This window comes from Heterocephalus glaber, unplaced genomic scaffold (genome assembly GCF_053883595.1).
Source record: "Heterocephalus glaber isolate CG9 unplaced genomic scaffold, H.glaber_assembly_v1.0 deba00001781, whole genome shotgun sequence".
NCBI classification, from domain to species: domain Eukaryota; kingdom Metazoa; phylum Chordata; class Mammalia; order Rodentia; family Bathyergidae; genus Heterocephalus; species Heterocephalus glaber.
Genome location: NW_028258467.1, coordinates 3,694,556 through 3,716,265, shown reverse-complemented (window position 1 = coordinate 3,716,265; position 21,710 = coordinate 3,694,556). Strand labels below are relative to the sequence as shown.

At 48.5% G+C, this 21,710-nt stretch overlaps 1 protein-coding gene across 3 annotated transcripts in view; it reads right to left on the bottom strand.

Annotated features, from left to right (window-relative positions):
• Prss22 (serine protease 22) overlaps window positions 1-21,710 on the bottom strand; it is a 48,265-nt gene that overhangs the window by 4,501 nt on the left and 22,054 nt on the right. The window contains exons 2-8 of one of the 3 annotated variants that reach the window (XM_087203104.1): window positions 21,198-21,224; window positions 20,671-20,842; window positions 20,166-20,443; window positions 18,478-18,635; window positions 3,037-3,139; window positions 1,792-2,117; window positions 128-273 (exon numbers count right to left, since the gene is read on the bottom strand). In XM_087203104.1, coding sequence (XP_087059230.1) covers window positions 128-273; window positions 1,792-2,117; window positions 3,037-3,139; window positions 18,478-18,635; window positions 20,166-20,443; window positions 20,671-20,842; window positions 21,198-21,224 — 1,210 coding nt within the window. Of the gene's footprint in view, window positions 1-127; window positions 274-1,791; window positions 2,118-3,036; window positions 18,032-18,477; window positions 18,636-20,165; window positions 20,444-20,670; window positions 20,843-21,197; window positions 21,225-21,710 lie in introns of those variants that run through there. The other 2 variants (XM_087203105.1, XM_004864660.4) reach the window with 2 other exon arrangements.

Sequence of the window (21,710 nt, the reverse complement as noted above, 5' to 3'; positions counted from 1 at the left end):
CAACAGCCCCTAGGAACTCAAGCACCTGTTTCTTTGAGCCTGGCTTCGGAATCTGGAGAATTGTGGATACTCTCGATTCTGCCAGCCTCCTCTTTCTCTTTTCAACAATATAGCCCAAGTAGGTTACCTTGGTCCAGCAGACCTGAGCCTTCTCCAGGACACCCGATATCCCAGTTCCTGGAGGGCTTCCAGGAGGCCCTTGGTGGCTGCAATGTATTCTTTATTGGTCGAAGTTGCCACCAGGAGGTCATCAACATACTGAAGAATGGTCACCTGGGGAAACATTTTTTTTTACCTCTTGTAGATCTTTGCTGAGAGCTTCCCCGAACAGAGTGGGGGTGTTTTTGAATCCCTGAGGCAACCGGGTCCATGTCAGTTGTCCAGTAGTTCTGGTGTCTGGGTCAGTCCGTTCAAAGGCAAAGAGGGGCTGGCTCACAGGTGTTAGAGGCAGACTGAAAAATGCCTCCTTGAGGTCTAATACCTAGTACCACACATAATCAGGAGGGATGAGACTCAACAGAGTATAGGGTTTGGTACCATTGGGTAAATGGTCTCCACCTGGCTGTTTATTTCCCGCAAATCCTGTACTGGTCTGAAGTCTGAGGTGCCAGGCTTCCTCACAAGAAGCAGGGGTGTATTCCATGTTGACTGGCAAGGGACCAGGATGCCGGCTTTCTGGAGTCAGTGGATGTGTTTGGATATCCCCACTTTGGCCTCCAGTCAGAGGGGGTACTGACGTACATGGGAGGGGGTGGCAGAGGCCAGCAATTGAACCACCACAGGAGCATGGTGTTTGACCAGACCGGGTGGATTTGTTTCAGCCCATACTCGGGGAAACTTTTTCTTCAGATAGTCCCATTTTTGTTCAGGAGGTTCTGAGCCCTCTTTTAACAATTTGAATTCATCTTCAAGGGGAACCGTTACCATAATGGCAGAGGGTGGGTTAAATTCGAAAGTCTCTCCCTCAGGCTCAAAGGAAATAATAGCCCCCAATTTTCATAGCAGATCTCTCCCTAGCAGCGGGTATGGGCATTCTGGGATAACTAAAAAAGAATGAGTAACAGTGTCTTTTCCCAGATTTACAGTTCTTTTAGTTGTCCAAGGATAAGAGGCTGACTTCTCTGTGGCCCCAGTGATGGAGGACTTTAGGGAAGAAAGAGTGCCAAGGGGGGTCTTCAAGACAGAATGGGCCGCACCAGTGTCCACAAGGAATTGGACATCTGTTCCCCCTATTTCTAAAGTTACCATAGGCTCATTGGGGTCAAGAAGCCATGAGCCCTGGCCCCATCAATCTTCTTTTTCCACCAAGAGAACCCCATCTCTTTCCTTTTTAGTCTCCTTTTGTCTCTTTTTTTTTAACTTTTTACAATCTTTTTTATAATGGCCCTTTTCCTTGCAATATGCACATTGGTCCTTTTCTAGTGAGGGCCATATTTTATTTTTATCTTCTTTTTTGTTTTTTCCTTCCTTCTGGACAAAACCTCTATCTGCCAAGGCAGCAATGTTTGCCTTTCCTATCTTTTTGGCCATTCTATCCTCAAAAGGATCTCTGTTGTTAAACATCTTCATTGCCACACTCATCAACTTTTTTCTATTTTCTCCCTCAAACCCCTCCATTTGCTGTAATTTCTTTCTAATATCTGGGGCCGACTGAGTAACAAAAGCCAAATTAATTGCCTGTCGATTTGCAGAGGCATCTGGGTCAATTGGAGTATACATACGGTATGCTTCCAATAGACACTCCAGAAAGGCAGAAGGGGATTCCTCAGGCCCTTGAAGGACCTCTCTTACCTTACTCAGATTGGTAGGCTTTCGAGCGGCTCCCCTCAAGCCGGCTAGGAGATGCTGACGGTAGTTGTGGAGAGCTTCTCTCCCGCCCGAGGAATTAGCTTGCCATGGGGGACAGGTGGATGGAAGTTGCGCCTCAATACTGGCCCGCTGTTGTTCATCAAGTGGGCCCTCCGTTCCTCCTAACACCGATTTTACGGCCTGTCCTCTAATTCTTTCTCTTTCTTCAGAGGTAAAAAGGGCTTGGAGAAGTTGCTGGCAATCATCCCAGGTTGGGTCACGGGTATGAAAAACAGATTCTAGGACGGAGATCAAAGCCTGGAGTTTTTCTGAAAAAGGGGGATTTTGATGTTTCCAATTATACAAATCACTGGTAGAGAAAGGGATATAGACATAATGACCCTGTTCTATTTCCCTAAGAGGCAGAAGAGGAACTGAATTAGTCCCTTCAGTGGGAGCCCTGCTGGGACCATAAGCGGCTCCTGTTCACGTGTGAGAAGGGGAGGTTACAGAATCTGGAGATTTTTCTTCTTCAGGAAGAGGAGGATAGAAGGGGTTCTGAGATCTGGGGCAGATTTTATCAGAGGAGGATGATGGCTCCACATAAGGTGGAGGTCTTATTTCAAGATCTAAGGGGTCAGGATCTTGTGAGAGCACCGGCTTGGGAGCTTGGGGTTTAGCCTCTTGGGGTTTACTTGGGGTCATAACCAAAATGCGAGAGCTTGTTTATAGGGAACAACGCTGCAACCAAGCCGGAGGCTCCTGACAAGCCTGAACCCAAATATTTATATATGGAAACCGATTAGGATGGCTAGGGTGTCCAGTGACCTTTGTCCATACCGCCCCACAGAGGCTAGGCTCAAAGGAGCCCTCGGCTGGCCATCCAACTCCAAAGGCCGGCCACTCCAATTGACACAGGGAGCAAAGTTTTCCACGAGAAAATTTAAACCCATATTCGTCCTCCTGCTTGGGGGAAAAAGCCAATTTAAAATTAGTGAGAAAACAATCCAACGGAGTATTCTTGGAGCCAGATCCTCCCATCTCTGCCCTTGATGGTTTGAAAAAGAAATAAACACAAAACGGACAGGACATTAACATATGACGAACAAGACAAACGGGCGCCACAACAGAACCGAAACTAAACCTTCCCTTCTTCCTTGTCAGGAACCTTGGGGTTAGGGGAGGCTTACCGGCTCGTCAGCCACCTCACTCCTAACAACAAACGGTTGCAACTGGCCAAAAACTTACCTCCGGAGGTTTTTCTGAGGTCTGTGCCTATGAGTCTCCTGCTGGATCCCGCCACAGAGTCTCGGCCGAACCAGGGTTCCTTACCCAGGGATCTCGCTGAGGCCTGCAAAACGTAAGACTGAGGGCCCTACCAAATGCTCCGAGGAGCTGACTGCAGTGATGAACACCCCGGAAGGAACACACCGGACAAGTTGGAAAATAAAACAGACCTTTATTAGTCTGGCCAGACAGCACTCCCAAAGCAAAATAGCTTAGAGAGGCAACTGGCTCAGAGTCCGAGGCTGTTTTATAGGGGGTTGAGGGGGAGTTTAACATGTAGATGTACGGAAAAAAAGGAACAAAGGTTAGTGGTCGACTGTCACGTACTGATGGTCAGCAGACACATTGATGGATTGTTCTACCGACAGTGGGCCCAGGAACATTCGTTCTCTGGACAAACAAGGGGTTGAGTAATTTACTTAGGAACTTTGTTTTGCTACAGATTTTATCTATTATCCCAGAACTAACAAGCACATTTTAACCATTAATTTTTAAATGCAATAGAGGCTAGGGGAGTAATTGAATTTGGAATCATACAGTCCCACAGTTTCCATCCCACCTTTCTAAAAAAAAAAGGCATAAATGTTCCCTGTTCCAAAAAATAATGTATCTCATTACTCTGAGTGCCTGCCTACATTCTACTCTTAAGTGCATCCTAAAATCTCTGCCTAATAAACCCTTCCCTTGTCTCTTACTGAAAATTCTTTTTCCACAACAAAAGCAAAAATCAACAAGCTTACACACTAATTCTATAAAAAGGTAGTTTAGCATCCTTATTTCAGCCTCAGGGACTTCCTCAAACTCAAGCTGGTGACTCTAGCCCACATATGATTACCATCGCACATGCACACATGTGTGCGTGTTATTAGGGATTGAACCCAGGGGCTTTGCGCTGATCTATGTCCCTCTTCCTTTATTTTTTATTTTGAGACAGGGTCTTTCTGAGTTGCTGAATTCCCCAGGCTGGGCATGACCTTGTGATCCTCTTGCCTCAGCTCACTGGAGTGCTGCCATTACAGGTGTGTGTCACCACTCCCAGCTATCATTTCCATTTTATGTATGGCAAAGGACTCACAATAGTGACAAAGGAGAGAAATATTCATATCTTTTTTGGGAACGGACAGAGATTTTCAAGGAATTTGGCCACTGCCTCTTTTTCCTCCTTTTATGGTTCTTTCTGGTCATTGTCAAGGCATTATCAAGTGTCATGGCATGGGGAGAGGGGCATTTAGCATGCAGAGATCATCTGGTGGCCATACTGGCAGCCATCTGAGATCCAGTCAGTGTTGGCTGGCTCTCCTAAAGAGGAACTTGTGTCCTACAGATAGTCTGTCCTCAGATAAACAAAATGAGGGCAGGATAGACGTAGACATTCAGCTAGCTCAAGTAGACATTGTAAGGTCTGGACAAGGTAACAAATGCAGAATCAAAGTATGGCCTCTCTGCCTTCATTCTGACTTGTCCTTTCTGAGTCACTCTCTTGGAGCAGTCCCTTCAGATTCCAGGAACAAGTTTAATGGATAAACATCTTGTGAGAAGAGTCAAAATCACCCCCCACACCAGTCACCAATGTCTTTCTTATTGCTGACAAGTTCCCATCTGATCATTCTGAGCAAATGATCAGCCAGACCACTACCTGACCAAGATCACCAGCTATGCAAGTCCCAACTCTTGATATATAACCCACAACTTTTGAGGCCCCTCAGAGAGACAGACTCTCAGGCACTAGACTGCTGTTTTTCTTCCCAGTGGGACTCCATTAAAAATAAACCCTTTCCTTTGCTTCATCACCATTCATTTCTTTAATTACTATAACTCTTCGGGATGAGCAGCCAGACCTTGTTAATTGGGACCCCTCCAGAGTCAAGCCTCAGGCTAGGACTCAGGTACAGCACCAAATAGCAGATAAAACATGAAATAGTTGAATTAAATACAGTCAAGAGACCAGTCATTGGGCCGGGGATTTAGCCCAGTGGTTCCAGCACCTGCCTCGCAAGTGCAAGGTCCCGAGTTCGATCCCTGGTACCAAAAAAAAGAGAGAGACCAGTCATGAAAATAGAGTGTGGTGAGGTGTGGCATTCCCAGCTGGACATGTCAGCAGAAGTGGGCCCCAGGGCTACAATGATAGCTCTCCTAGAATGAGCCAGGCTCAGCATACAATGTTCCCGGCTCAGCACAGCATGTGGTATGCAGGTGCACTGCTCTACAGAGGGATGGCTGGCCTGGGAGTACGGTTTTTAAGAACTGAAATCTTCAAAAACAAAAGGAAAATTATGAGCTAGGCATGGTGGCATATGCCTGTAATCCCAACCCTTGGAAAGCTGAGGTGGAAGGATTGCCATGAGTTCAAAGCCAGCCTGGGCTACAGAGGTCAAGACCCTGTCTAAAAAAATCAAACAAAAGAAGTTTATGGGCTCTTGTTTTATAGACATTTCCGCTCTGTTCACACATTCTTTTCTTTCTTTTTTTTTGTCTTGTGGTACTGAGGATTGAACACAGGAATGCTCTACCACTGAGTTACATCTCCAGGCCTTTTTTTTTTTTTTTCAGTACTGGGGATTGAACTCAGGACCTTGCACTTGCCAGGCAGGCATGGTGCCACTGAGCTACATCCCCAACCCTTCTCTAGCCCATTTTATTTTATTTCTTTTCATTTTATTTTAAGATAGGGTCTTGACAAATTGCTAAATTGCTCAGACTGGATTTGAACTTGTGATCCTCCTGCCTCAACCTCTCAGAGTGCTAGGATTACAGGCATCTACCACCACACCCAGCTTCCTTTATTTTCAATCAGTCACATAGTCCCTGTTTCTTCTCAACATTCACTAGCCTGTATGAGCCCAGTGTTCCTGGAAACACTGATTCAGAGTTGTCTGAACCTGTATCTGAATTGCAATTCCTTTGGCACTGGCCTATAGTATTGTTTAGGACTCTTAGGCAATCTCAGTCTTGGTATACCAGGAAGAACAACTGATTAGAACAATTATGTCACCTTGGCTAAAGTACTACAATCAGTAATAACAACAGCATCCTAGAAAATGACAAACTGTGTTAACTATTAATTTGCCACCTTTAAACTTATGAACTAGATTTGTGGTTATATAACAAAATTTAAAAGAAATCAGAAAATTGTATACAATAAATATCCCCTCAATATGGCAATTTTACCCTCAGGGAAGAAAATTTAAAAGGGGTTAGGGGAAAAAATAGAGAAATAGAAGAAGAGAGAGATTAGAAGCAAGGCTGGAGGACAAAGGAAGATCATACAAACTTTGGGAACCTAGTGAAGAAGACAAGAGGGAAAGAGACAGAAGAAATAAAAACAAGAACAGAATAACAATGAAAAAAACTAGAACATGTTCACACTCATAAAAGCAAGAACAAACAAAAAACAATAAAACAGGGCCGGTGATTTAGCTCAGTGGTTTTGCCGCCTGCTGTGAAAGCTCAAGGACTTGAGTTTGATCCCTGTCAGGAGCAATGCTACATAATTCTAGGGAAAAATCATTTGGTTAGCCTAGTTCTCTTGCCTACAGCCCAGCTACAGAATAACTCCAGTTTGGCCTCCGGTCACAACTGAGACTTCAGTGATCCAGTGACGCTGTGATTCTCCAGGACAAGAAACATCCTGGGAGAACAAACATCTGCTCAGTTCCTCGTTGTTCTTGGACTGTTAATATCTTGTTTGCAGGAGATGTACTGAACTCTCTGCAAGCCTTCTGTTACACCTTGTTTATCCCAATGTGAATTATTGAACTCTCTGCAAGTCATTTGTTACATTTGCTTCTCCCGATGTACTGAACTCTCTGCAAGTCATTTGTTACATTTGTTTCTCCCAATGTACTGAATAAAAGGTGTGGTAAACTGGGGGCTTTTGTCTTTGCCGCCCAGAGCAACACTGATCAGACCCAAAGCTCAGCTTCTTCTCAGTCTCATTTTTCTACCTTTCCTATAATTCACCGTGTGCTGCCGTGGCTCGCAGGAGACCAGGACTAACTGCAGAGGTTCTGGTAACGTCTCCTTCCCCTGTCCCCTACAGATCCCCCCTACCAAACCACAATAAAACAAAACAAGAAAAGAAAGAAAAAAGACAAATGTTTTTAAATGTCCACTTAAAGGTGTGTCTCTGCTATCACTGATAGACCAAGTGGGCAGACAAAGCCCAGATCCATGTTGATTAATCCCAGCAAGCCAGCCAGAGATTTACAGTGGAATAGTGGATAATCCCAGAAACCCTGCACCTTTAGTTCCACTGAAGTTCGGTCTGGTTTCTGGCTGACACTGGAACCCAGTCTGTTCAGCCTACACTCTGTGTCCTGCCTGCTGGCTTGAACTCAGCTCCCTCCTTGCTTGAACTCAGCTCTTTGACCTCCTTCCAACTTGATCTCAGTTCTGCCTCACTCTAGGAGCTGTTAGATGGAGCCAGCAGTTCTTCTGAGTTCCAGGCTCAGTTGACCCCTCTCCAAGATGGCTACCAGCCAATTGCCCTCTCCTGGGGGAGTCTGAACCTGAATTACTCACCAGCCACTGTAATCCGCTTTGTCCACTGCTCCATTCCACTGGTGCGTTTCTATGTAGAGGCCTCTGAGGCACCAGGAGTCACCGTACATCTGCAGGTTGAGCCCATGCTTCCCATGCAGTGAGTCAAGTCTCAGGGAGAAAGCGGCACTTGCCACCTCCTTCTTCATTGAAGTCTCTCTCTTTGTTCTCCCTATGGGCTTCAATTCTTGCTTCTTTCGGGGTCTCAGGGACCCATTCGGGGTCTCAGGAACCCATTTCCCTCCTTCCTCTCTTCTTCACGTTGCTATATTCCAGCACCTAGACACCAAATCTCAGAAAGGCTGTTTCTCTGCTGTTCACTACTTCCACCATCTTCCCGGAAGTGTGAATTACAATTCCTGAGACCCTAAATAAAGTCCTTTTTACTTTGCAGCTCCTGAGTGTGGAGCCATCAAACAAACTTTAAATCCCACATGAAAGACTTTAGTGTATGCCTGGCCAGGAGCTAGATAAGCAAGGGCGTCACCAGGTTACTGAGAACAGTCTGTTAGACTAGGAGACCAGTGCTTAAAGTGGCAGAATTGAATTGAAGGAAGAATGAGATTTCTCTGTTCTCTGGGACTGATACCTTTTCATGGACTGGAGCCCATGGTATGTGGCACAGGTAGAGTGGGAAGATCTCAGGGAGGATGTTGCATTTGAGTGCTTAATTAAAACAACAAAAGAGATGTGTCCACATTGTTCACCAGATTGATGAGATCAATTAGAGTGACTATCAGTAATGAAACATGACCAATATCTGCTGAACCAGGCCCCTTTGCCAGATACTGACTATACCCAAATGGATAAGATAAAGGTGTAACCCCTAATAAAGTCAGACTATTTCTTGGGAAAAGTAATCAAGTATACAGGCAATAAAAACAGAGTGTGACAAATGTAGGAACAGAGATTTCTACTGTGGGTGTTTGGGCAGGGACAATAAACAAAGAACTAGAACATACAGTATGTTAGATGGTGATAAATGTCCTGGGAAAGGGAAAGCACAGAAGAATGAGGAAGGGGTTCTTGCCATGCTGTTGTAAACAGGATGGTGACATGGTAATGTCTGAGCCGAGATCTGCAGGAAGTGAGGGAGTGAACCACACAGTCCTCTGAGGGAGGAGGAAATTGCAAGCACCTAAACCCTGAGGCAGGCTCATGCCTGTTGTGTTGCAGAAAATAACTAAGAAGCCAGTTGAGCTGGAGGGAAGAGGCGGGAAGGGAAGGCCAGAAAGATGACATTATTTCCTCTGAGTAAAGCCAGCAGCCAGCAGAGGATTGTTTTTTTTCGTATTTTTGTAGTACTGGGGATCCCAGGGCCTTGTTCATGCTAGGCAAGCATCCTACTGTGAGCCACACCCCTAACCCCTCCAGAGGGTTTTGAGTAAAAGAGTGACAGGATTTGACTCAGGTTTTAAGAGAACCATGCTGGTGGCAGTGCTGAAATAAACCAGATGCTCCTGGACTTGCAATGGGTGGCATCCCAATAAACTCAGTATAAAGTGAAAATGTAATCCTGATATGAAATTCCAGCACTCAGGAGGCTAAGGCAAGAGGATTGCAAGTTTGAGCCCAGGCAGGACAACTTACCAAGACTTTATCTTAAAATTTTTTTAAAAAAAATTTTTTTAATTTGTGACATGGTTTCACTATGTAGTTCAGACTGGCCTTGAACTCACTATGTAGCCCAGGCTGGCCTCAAACCAGTGGTGGTCCCCTTGCCTCAGTCTCCCAGAGAGGGAAATTACAGGCATTTGCCACCATGCCAGCTTCCTCTGAGGGTTTGTTTGTTTCTTTGAGACTAGGTCTTACTATGCAGTCCAGGTTGGCCTCAAACTCAGGATTACCCTGCCTCAGCCTCCCAAGTGCTGAGATTATAGGTGTGTACCACTATACACAGTCTCCTCTGATTTTTTTTTTTTTTTTTTTTTTTTTTTGGTACTGGGGATCAAACTCAGGACCTTGTGCTTGCCAGCCAGGAGCAGTACCACTGAGCTAAATCCCCAGCCCTCTCCTCTGAATTTTGACAGATCAATGTTTTGATAATTTTGATTGAGATCTAGAGCCAGCTCTATCACACACAATCCCTGTTCCCCCAAGCCCCTTTCTGGTCAGTCCTCCCTATATCTCATCCCCAGGCAACCTCTGACCAACTCTCCTTCCCTTTCTGCATGAAAGCCTACAGTGGAGGCCGCTGAGCTTGCTATCACTCAGCATAGCACACCTGAGAGGCACCAGGGTGCCTGGGGGCAGGGTGATCCTTTTAGCTGCTGAGCAGAATTTTACCAAGTGGAGGCTCAGAGGTGTGATTATCCCCTCAACAGTTGAAGGACGTTTGAGTTGTTTCCAGTGTTTGCTGATTCTGAATAAAGCTGCTAAATCCGTTTGCACACAGGCTTTCTGTGGGAATCTTTTTTTTCTTGGATGGATCCCAGGAGTCTGTCCCTTGCATGCATGTCACCCTTTACAGGACATCAGTCTGTTTCCCCAGGGGCTCTGTATTCCTGCCAGCAGCAAGCAACAGTTCAAACTGCTCCTCCTCCTCACCATACTTGGGACCCCCATGCTTCCAGTTTTTCAAGCTCAGCAGTGGGCCAAATGGACTCCCACCTTCTGCTGAGATGGGAGATGGTCCCTGGGAATGAGTATGCCAATTCATTCTGGGTCCTGTTAGGGTCAAGATGTCCCCACATACAGGCAGAGACTGAGTGGCCAGTGGACACACAGGAAGATGCTCCCTCTGAAGTCGCCTGTCCATGGTTGTCACATGAGGTTAGGACCCCTGATGGCTCCACCTAGGGATGAGTGAAGTCGAGGAGTCAGGAGAGAAGCAGCCCAAGGGCTGTGGAGGTGCCCATTGTCAAAGGTCAGAGGAAGAGGAGCAATAAGCAAGGTTGCTCTTGGTCCAAGGAGTGAGAGCCCCACTGTGTGGGCAGGCACAACTGTGCCCTCTACAGCTGCCTCGGACTCAGCCTGCTGCTGCTCATGGGAAATCAGATGTACACCCACCCTCTCCATGCGCCACTTTATGATGTTGTGAGAGCAACTGCCTGGACACATTGTCTCCACCACAGGTGGAACCACACAGGCCTTCAAGTGAACTCGGAATAAGATGACCACCACCACTGCCCGGCTAAGGGTTAATGATTTGAGAAAGGAGCTAGGTGGCCCGGGATTTAGCTCAGTGGTTTCGCTGCCTTCTGCGCAAGCGCAAAGACCTGAGTTCGATCCCCGGTACCGGAAAAAAAAAAAAGGAGCTAGGAAGGAGTGGGTAAAGAAGGAGTAGCCTGACATCAGAGGAAGGGGTTGGCAAGAGATAGAACTGGGCAAAGCAGGCAGCCAAGGGAGGGGACAGAGGAGGAAACTGAGGGAGCCCAGAGGGCCACCAAATGAGGGCTGAGTGGGAGCTAAAGGCAGACAGGATGGTAAGGGTCAGTTACAGGTAAAGAGGGCACTAGGTCACAAAGGGGAGGGGTTGTAGGCTCAGCTCTGCAACACTGAGGAACATCTGAGTCACCCTTTTCTCCTGGGTGCTTCCCTGACCAGCAAAAGATCAGTTTGCATTGTTTGTTTGTTAGTAAAAACAGGCCATAACTTTTGTTAACATGAAGGTATGTTGTCAAAACAATGTTGTCCCAGGATAGGGTTCAAGGTCACTCTAGGAATGCTCTACCACCCAGCTAATACAGATAATACAACTGGGCTACAGGACCACTCCCCTCCATTCACCTGAACCTGGGCAAAGCCCCAGGACCAACCCCCTGACCTTTGACAAAGACTTTTGTAAAATTCCAAAATCCCAAACCAAGAGGCACATTCTCCGGCATGATCTATAGTAACCTTTCTTCACTTGGAGCTCATTAAATTTTCATGCATATGGCCTGCATCCTATACATTCAATTATAACAGAGTGAATTATGGGAAAGGACATGAACTGTAGATACAGCTGATGTGACTCAGCACCCTGTCAACCATGTTGTCAACCACACTCTGGAAGGCCCAATGGGAAGTACCCTAGACCCTGTGGAACATTTTAACAACCCCCCCCCCCAACACACCCTCGTACGGGGATGAACTCAGGACTTCGCATTTTCAAGGCAGGCTTGGCACCACTAAGCTAAATCCCTGGCCCCATCATTTTAAATTCTTAAACTCAACCCATTCAGCACTCAGGCATTTTCTTTTCCACTGGCACAAGCCTGCTCACTCTGAGTGCACCACTGTAGCAGGATTCTCCATTCGAGAGATGAGACTCTGAGGCTCTAGGAAGTATGCCATGTTGCCTTCCTTTGCTCTGAGAAGGCCCCTACCACATTTCTTTGGGAGGGGTCTTGCCATATTCCCCCCTCTGATGCTCAGATCCCCTATTTTGGGTCAAAGACCATCATCATTTCGGGGATTTAGCTCAGTGGCTGCCTGCCTCAAAAGTGCAAGGTCCTGAGTTTGATCCTCAGTAGCAAAAAAAGAGACCATCATCTGGTTTGAAGGGTTGTTTTTTGTTTTTTGGGAGGAGTACCAGGGATCGAATTTAGGACCTTGCGCTTTCAAGGCAGACACAGTGCCACTGAACTAAATCCTTGGCCCCTAAAGGTTTATATTTTTATAGCATCATCATGTGCGTGGCCTTTTTGTTTGTCTGGTTGGGGTTTTTTTTTGTTTTGTTTTGCTTTTTTTAGTACTGGCAATCCAACTCAGGGCCTCATGCTTGCCAGGCAGGTGCTGCACCACTGAGCTACATCCCCAGCCGCTGTTTGTTTTGTTTCTGACCAATGCCCCAATGAGGCTGGAGACAGACTGTATAACAAGGGGGTAGGTAGGGTGGGATTAGAGAAGTTTCAAAATTAAGAGTACAACACCTCTGAGGGTTTTGAATCTCTCAAAGATTGAAAACCATCTTCTAAACAACTTCTGGGGTTTTAGCCTTTGCAGGTCTGGACTGGGACATGAGCAATCTTTTTTATCTGGTCTGTGGTCTCTTTTATGACTTTTTTTTTCTCCTTATCTATTTGTAGATAGCAGTTGCTCAGGTTAAACTTTTTACAGACTCTTCTCTCTGAAGCAAGCAAGTAATCTGAGGCCATGTATTCTGATAGCTAGCACTGTGCATTTTCGTTTGGTTTGGCTAACAAATTAAGAGGTTGGGCAATTTTATTAGGTATAATTTTTACAACTGCTTGCAGTCTGATTATGTGGTTTAGCATGTAAATAGGGATGCAGTAGCCCCAGGACCCATCCTCTGCACAGGTGCCGGGGCCATAATATTGGATTATATGCTCAGGAAGCCATCTGTCATCTTTCCAATTGCCAATCTGGAGAATGTTTTTTGTTTGTTTGTTTTGGGTACCAGGGATCGAACTCGGGGCCTTGCGAACTCAGGACCTTGCGCTTGCCAGGCAGATGTAGCGCCACTGAGCTAAATCCCCGGCCCCGTCCAATTGCCAATTTGTAGGGCACACTGTCTTTGGGTCTCTCTGTCTCCATACACCTGGATCCTCAGATGTTTTCTCTTAATGAGAAGAAATAGGAAGAAAGATGGATGGATTGTTCCTAACATCAAGACCCTGGCGAGCTTGGTGAGATACACTATAGGCCATTCTTTTGCATATCTAATATAGCCCACCCAGGGCCGCCACTTGATGTCTGTGTCAACATTAACTCAGGCCCCTCCTGAGGATTTGGTTCAAGGTGATCTGGGGATTCTCCACCATTGGGTTTCCCAGGTGGTTGAGTTATAAAATCTTTGGCCTAGGCCCATTAGGCTTTTTTTTTTTTTGGTACCAGGGATCGAACTCAGGACCTTGCCCTTGCAAGGCAGGTGCAACTGAGCACCTGAGCTGATTCCTGGTACTGAAAACAATAACAACAACAAAACATAAACAAGGGCAATCAGTCCATGTGGGCTGGCGAGTCTGTATAGTGGACTGCATCAAGTCAATCATTGCCTGGGGTTTCTCTGTATATGAAAGGATATGATTCTTCCAATTAAGGAGGTCAGTGGTAGTGAAGGGTTGGAACACTAACATTTGTTCACCTCCCTGGATTTTCCGTTGTTGTTTTCGGTACCAGGAATCAGCTCAGGACCTTGCGCTTGCCGGGCAGGAGCAGCGCCGCTGAGCTACATCCCTGCCCTCCCCCTTTGGTTATAGTAAAGAGATCCTCACATCTCTCTAAGCAGCATCTGCTTGGTGCCTTGGTAATGCTCAAGGGTTGGGCCGCCAGAGGAGTCCTCCCGGATGGGTGCTCTCAGGCGTGTGAGGGGTAAGAATGGGCGACTTGGGGAGGCTGCCATTCGAGGGGTCTCCAGGAAGGCCTCAGATGCCACTGAGGAAGAGGCAACCTCTGGGCGGCTGACTAGCTCTGGTTGGCCCTCTGCAGCGGGGACAGCAAGTGGTGGTGGTAGTGGTGAATACAGTGGGGCATATGGAGGTGGGACTCCTTCTGGATCTCCAGACAGAATAGGTTTATTTGACTTTGGCTGACATTTGGAACTGGCCATCAGCCTAGTCATCATCACCCTGTTATTCCCAGTGCAGGCTTTCAGCCAAGGTGGGTGGGACAGAACCAAGTCTTGCCAACAGTCAATGTAAGGAAATTGGTTGGGGTGACCCACATCCTCCACAATGACCCTGAACACTCAGTTAACTAGTTCCTTATTAAGTGAACCCTTGGAGGGCCAGCCAACCCCAAACGATGGCCAATGAGCTTCACAGAATATCCAGAGTTTTCCAGGAGTTAGTTTAACACCATAGTCACCTGAATATCCCTTTTTAAAATTCTTTAACATACGCTCTAGGGGAGTCATTTTACTCTGCTTTCCACCCATCTCCTCCCCGTAGTGGACAATTTTCAGGCACAAGAGAGAAAAAAGGGCGAGAGGAGCTGATATGGAGGGATGCATACTTGCTTTCTCTGTCTCTTGAGCTATTTCAGGTGCCTCTTAGCACTGGTGGGCTCAGTAATCCCTGGCATGGATCAGACTCTTGAGGAAGTCTGACACTGCCATCAGCATATGAGGGCACAACATACCGTGGATCAAGACTTCACATTTGCTTTGATCCAGTTGGAAACTTTCAGATGTCTGTCTCATTCACATACAAACACACAACAATTCCAACCTGCTGCCGAGTGTCCAGCACCCAACACCTTAGAATTGCATTTTCAGTTTGGATGAAACGAACTCTGGCAGCCCTGGGAGGTCATTAGGCTCTCCTTCTGCCTCTTAGGAAGAGGTATACCAAAACGAACTGGGGCTCTTACCAGTCTGATGGACGGTGCTCCCTACGTAGTTCCTGGGCCTCATCAGGTTCCTCTGTGCATCTGAGAGCCCTCACCCTGGTGTGCCGGGAGGGGCTAGTCTCCTACAGATCACATGGTCCACAGGTACCAGGTGAGGTCGCCTCTCCTGGTCCCCTGAGGTTTTCTCCCCAGCAACAAGGGAGGTGAAATGTGGCCTCTGCATACCAGATAAGCCCCCAAGAAATGTAGCAGGATTCTCAAATAGAGAGACCTGACACCAAGGCTCTTTCTAGGCAGGAGCATCTGTTCATGCCGGCACTGACTAAGCGGATTCACATCTAAAGGCTGAGCCCCAAACATGGAGGAGTTTTGCCTTTTATACAATTTTTGTATCTTTGTCTCTCTTATGTGGTAACATATGAACAAGCTATAGCTGGACTGGGTACAATCTATGTTATACAGCTGTGCTAGGACTACACGTGTATACATAGGAACTAACTGTGCCAGTTGTCTTCCTCTGTTCTGAGAAGGCCTGTGTTTCTTTGGGAGGGGCCTGGCCACATTCCTTTGAGAGGGGTCCTGCCATACCATCACCTAATTAAACTTCTTTATACTCTCCTGCTTTTTCCTTACTGTCTCATGGCATGTCCAAGTCTCTGTTCCCCCAGTACAAGAACCTAGAAACCTGTCCCTTCACCCTTGGCAACCTAGCTACAACCCCAGATGGAAGAGGTGCCTGTAAAGAGGATTTAAGGACCTCAGGTTGGCCCAGACAGGTCCTTACCTCTCATCACACAGAAAACTTTCAGCATGTGTCAATGAGAAACACAGGCAGACTTAAGAGGTAGAATAGGAAAGAAGGGAAAATGAGGAGAGACAGGCTGAAGGTGCTAAAGAGCTCTGATGGAGATCACACTGACCCCTTAACGTAGGAACAGGACCCGCATTTAAGAGTTGGAGTGGGCTGGGGTCTGGTTAATCATTACGTCAGTTTTGAATCTGCAAGATGGCTCTGGGAGAAATCCTTGTCACTTAATCCAGGCTCATGAGATACTTGTCTCTATTAGGGCCAGTCTTAGGTTTGCTGAGATGGGTGTGGGTTTAGGACAGTGACAGTAAAATTCTGGGCATTCATGGGTAATTGAGAAAGTCTCCATAAATCTCTTACCTTGGTACCCTCAGTCTTGCAGGGTGAGATAGGTTATGTAAATTTAGGGCTAATCAGCCTTTTGTAGTCAGTTTTTAGACAGATACTCCCTAAATGATGAACATGGTGATATGCAGAGCTGAGTAGGGACCTGAACCAGTCTTAAGGTAATAAAGGAATCAGAGATGAAAAGGTCAAGCTTTGTTCTGTTTTTAGTTGCCCACTGAGCCACACTAGGCCCAAGGAAAGTGTCATTGTTTTTATTTTTGTTTTTTAGCAAAATCAGCTTTTAAATAATAACAGGTTAAGAACCTGAGGATTTGTCTGTCCTCTGTCCCTTTCTGTGTGTGATTCCCCAACAGCTCATTCTCTTTTACATTTTTTTTTTTTTTAGTACCGGGGATCAAACTCGGGTCCTTGCGCTTGCGCAGCAGGTGGCAAAACCACTGAGCTAATCCCTGGGCCTTGTTTTATTTTTTGGAGACAGGGTTTCAATATGCAGTTCAGGCTGCCCTTAAACTTACTATGTAACCCAGGCTGGCCTTGAACTTTTAGCAGTCCTCCTGCCTCAGCCTCCAGAGTGCTGAGATTATAGGCATGGGCCACCATATTCCATACTTTTAACGGGCCCAGGAGTGCCCTGGCTCTTGTCCCCACAGTGGTCTCTCAATATAATTGTATATTTTAAAACTGTACTGCCAGCAAAGGACACACATATGCGCGCACGCGCGCACACACACACACACACACAAACACACTCACAGTCTGCACTGCCTTTGCAAGAATTTGTCTCTCCTACACCATTGCCAGTTGGAAACATTTTGTAGGGGGATAAGGCCATCTCTCCTTTCTGCTGCTGTCTGCCGGACTCTCTTTTGGGTGGCTCATCAGCTCCTCCCATTCACATACCACGCCAGCCAACGTGCAGCTGCCCCCAACCCTTCAAAGCCTAGGCAGCCAGGCAAGGTGTCCCTTGGTGAGGGGACAGGACCAGATCCAGGAAGCCCTGCTGGCCCTGCTGAGGGGAAGCACAAGTTAGCCTGCGTCCTGAGCAGGCAGGAAACTATACAGACGATCTCAGCCTGATCTACTCTCACCCAACTACTGTGTGGGATTGGGGAGGGGACTCTGCTATGGACCCACAGAGCCTGCTGCCTCCCTGCTTTGCTGCTTCTTTCGAAGGGAACAATTTATAGAATCAGCAGTGAGTCACTGGTGAGTCACCCCATGAATCAACACCTGGAAGGTAGAAGCTGCCCCAATCTGGGAGATGAGGCTCTGATGGTGGCCCTGGCTGACCTGAACACCCTACTCCAGCTTGATCTGCAGGGGATGGGCTTCTCCCTCCCAGTCCCACTTCCTGCTTAATTTCTGCTGGCTGCCTCACAGGAGGGTGCTTGGGGAAGGGACAGGCGAGCTGGAGGCGCTGAGGTCAGAGGTCAGAACGTTGAACCCCAGGTGGAAACCAGGGGTCAGCTGAGCCCCAGGCGGCCAGGACAAGGTACAACCTCACTTCATACCCACCTCCCCTGACTTTAGCCCAAACTGCACCCTTGCTTTCCAATGTCACCATACATGGGGAAAAAACAAACTGGAGAATAAATAATTTATTGAAAGTGAAGGAATAAATATATGGGCAAGGTTACAAATAACTGTAAAAATCATGAACACATACTGTGTATTCAAAAGGCGGGGGGCGGGGGGTCACGGTGTGTTCGTGACCGTCCCAGATCCCGCGCGGACCGCGGGCGCCCCCAAGAGGTAGATAGTGTATTTACAACGGAGGAAGCCGCCAGTGGACTCTGGAATTCTGAGGGCCTAGGAGGGCCTGGCCACCTAAGCGCCTGGGCTGCGCGCCCTTTGCCCATGGAGCTGAGCCCCTTGCACGACCCTCTGAACCCAAGAGCGGTGTACGAGAAGGCTGGTGTAGACGCCTGGCCGGTTGCGCTCTGCACAGCCCTCGCCCCAGCTGATGATGCCTGCCAGCAGCCAGGCACCATTGACCTGGCACATCAGGGGACCCCCGGAGTCGCCCTGAGGAGGGAAGGGAAAGTTAGAGACCTGGATGGGGCAGGCAGTGGACAGAGGCTCTCTTTCTCCCGGGCTCAAATCTCCAAGAAAGACGCACCTTCTAGACCCACTTGGAGGGAGAAGCACTGAGCAGCCCTCCCCCACTGGCCTGTGGAGCTGGGTGTCTATTTCTATATCACTGGGGAAAAAAATCGAGGCTCACAGGGAAGAAACCACTTGCCCCAGCTGGCAACATGGGCCTCACCCTGGCCACGGGGGCTGACCACTACCCTATCATGCCATCCTCAGCTGCAGCTGGTTCTGGGGACGCTCTCAGAATGCCAGTTCCCCCAAGTGAGTGGCATGGCTGTGTAGCACAGGACACAGTGGATGTGCATGCAAGTACATGAGTGGGGAGCCAGGCTGAGGTAGGCTGTCCTGTGGACAGGACAACAGGGGTGGATACTCACCATGCAGGCATCCTGCTGCCCCTCCAGGTAGCCAGCACACAACATGTCTTCTGTGATGGCTTCCTGCCCTGCTCCACGCCAGTACAGGTGGCTGCAGACCTCTGAGTCAATGATGGGCACCTTCAGCTTCTGCAGAGTCTGTGGGTAGGGTAGGGGCACTGGGGACAGGAGGAGAGAGTCAGAATGGGCCCTCCTAGCTGCCTCCTCAAAGGCCCAGTGCTCTCCATGCCCTTCCACAGTATTTCTCAAAGACCAGTGGATCAACTCTCCCAAGATGCTTTCAGAAAGCCCAAGTGCCAGATTTTTGCATCTGGACCTACTGATTCCAACATAAATGTGCAGCCCAGATTCTGGTGGGGCTTTTTGGTTTGGTTTTTTTTGGGTTTTTTGTTTTGTTTTGTTTTGGTACTAGGGATTGAATCTAGAACCTTCATACTGAGCTACATCTCAAGCCCTTTTATATTTTGAGACAGTCTTGCTAAGTTGCTCAGACTGGAATTAGAGGTGTGGGCCACTATGGGTGGGTCAGATTCTGTATCTTTATTAAGCTGATGCCCACAAGATAGCCAGCCAGCCCATGTTTCCTGGCCCAGAGACTACTTTGTCCAGCACTTTGTCCATTACTTTGTCCAGGACTGTAGTGTTTGGTAAATGTCCCTTGGATACTGAATATCTTTAGGACATGCAGGAAATCGCTCACACACACACACACACACACACACACACACACACACACACACACAGGCTCCTAGGATTAGTCTAGAGCTACCATGGGAAGGCTGCAACCTCAGATCCCTGCATCCCCTCACACCTGACCTGGTGTCATTTCTGCTATTGCTTCTGGACTCTGTAGAAGTTTCATTTTCCTCTCTCTTTGCCTTCATCGTGTTTCTGTCTCCCTCAAACTGTCTCCAGGCCTTTACTGTGTCGCTTTTTATCGCTCCTTTCTAATTGTTTTTTTTTTCTTGGCCCAGACTCTGATACCCATATGTATCTTTTTCTTGCTTCTCTTTTGCCTCTTGCTTTACTTCACCTGTTTTGTGTTCCTAGATGATGATTTCCAAACCTACAGACTTAGTTTGATTGATTTGTTTGTTTGTTCATTTGTTTGGTTTGGTTTGTTGAGACAAGATCTCAATATGCAGTTCAGGCTGGCCTTGAATTCACTGTGCAGCCCAGGCTGGCCTCAAACTCACAGCGATCCTTCTGCCTCAGCCTCCCAAGTGCTGAGATTACAGGTGTGTGCCACTACACTGGCTTGGTTTGAAAATTATACTTTACAATGCGGGAAACTTGTTTCCTCCTGGGAACTCTGCCTACAAATGTGGCATGCTGCCACAGGGAGGGGGCCTCGCTCCCACTGTGCAGGCTTAAGGCTCATTTCACTTTCCACTGGCCTTAGCTTGGCGCCACACTGGCCTCCCAGCCATTCCTGGGTCAGTGATTAGCTTTGTCTAGCTGGCTGGCTAAAACACAGCTGAAGATATTTTTAAACTAGAAATGACCTAAAAGTAGCCACCTGGGTTTCTGTGAATTCGCATCTACAGATCAAAGTCATCTTTTCTTGTCTCTGCCATGCTGGGCCTCTGACAGCTATCTCCTCCTGCTAGTGGTATCTGTGTCTCTGATGTCTCCCACCCTCTGTCCCTAACCATCTCAACCCTCACCCTGAAGCAGGAGGAGCTCACCTCCATCACTGATGCTCCCCCAGCCTGCAATCCAGCAGCTGGTGTTGGGAGGGAGCTGGACAGAGGAGTCAGGCAGGCAGATAGGCAGGACTCGCTCCGAGAACTGAATGGTGTGTTCGAGGCGCACGAGGGCAGTATCAGCTCGGGCTGCTTCCTTCCAGGAGTACCAGGGGTGGGGCAGCACCCAGGCAATGCCCACCTGCTGGGACCGGGGACCCGGGGTCTCCAGTTGCCAGGCCCCCAGCAGCACAGAGAATAGATCCAGCTGGTCCAGGTCACTGGAAGGAAGGGAAGCGGGGTCAGCCAGCATGAGTCTGGAAGAAGTCATCGGCCCCAGCAAGGACATGGGGCCCTGGGCAGCAGGACAGTCTTCTCAGCAGTGCAGGGGGTAGGGAGAGGTATCTCTACAGAGGGCACCCGGCTGAGACAGAGACCTGGGGCTGCGTGGGGGTCTGGGGCTAGAAGCCTGGGTCCTGGTGATCCAGGACAGCCCAGTCACACATACCCCTTGAAACAGTGGGCTGCGGTGACCACCCAGCGGTTGGTGAGCAGGGAACCTGCGCAGTGGTGGGTGCCATTCTTCTGGATGCTCACTACCCAAGGCCACTCGGCATCCACACTGTCCTCCCCACCCACGATCCGGTTCAGCTGCTGGGGCTTCCCACAGTCTGGGGCTGCTGGCAGAGAGGGTCGAGTTTTCTGTCACTGCGGGCACAAGTGCCTCCCACCTGCCTACACCTCACCCCAGATCCTCAGAACTGTTCCTGCTCTGCGGCCTCCTCGGCCTGTTGTGCCCCTGCCCTCCCCTTGCCCGCTATAGCCCTTTCTCCTGCTGGGGTGGCCTTCCCCACCCCCTTCCTTAGCCCCGTGCCCTCTGGCCCTGTCTGCCCACAGTCTTTTCTGCCCTCTGGCTCCTTTCCTGCATCTCTTCCTCTCCTGCTCTGTCCCCTCCCACCTCAAACCTGTTCCCACACAGACCTTGGCTGCCCTTAGGTCCCCACCCTCAACCCCCCAGGCCGGGCTCCCACTCACCAGGGATCTTGGCAGCGTCAAGGGGGGCTGAGGAAAACAGGGGGAGAGGACTAGGTCAGGCTGGCAGTGCAGGAGCCCCCATCCTCAAGCAGGATGTGGGCCCAGAGCTTAGCACCTCAACCCTCACTGCGCAGAGGTGGCCTCCCCCTTCCACCAGTTGAGTGACGAGGGACAGGAGAATGGGGAGAATAAGGCACAGGACCCACAGCCCCAGGCCTCAGCTTCCTCTCCCAGCTCCCTGAGACCTGGACAGGGCTGCCCCAGAGCACGGCCAACGGACCCAAGGTGGAGCACAGAGGAGCAAGAGGAGATGGGGAGAGAAACAAGAGGGAGGAGACTCAAAGCTGGTGACAACAACTGTGAGAAAGAAGCACACTGAGCGTTCACCTGTGCTTGTCACTAGTCCTCACGGCTGTGGGGGGAGACTGAAGTACTGCTAAATAAGGTGCCAGGAAGAGAGAGAGCCCAAAGGAAGGTGATGAGAATGGAAAGGGGCAGACCCTCTCCAGGCAA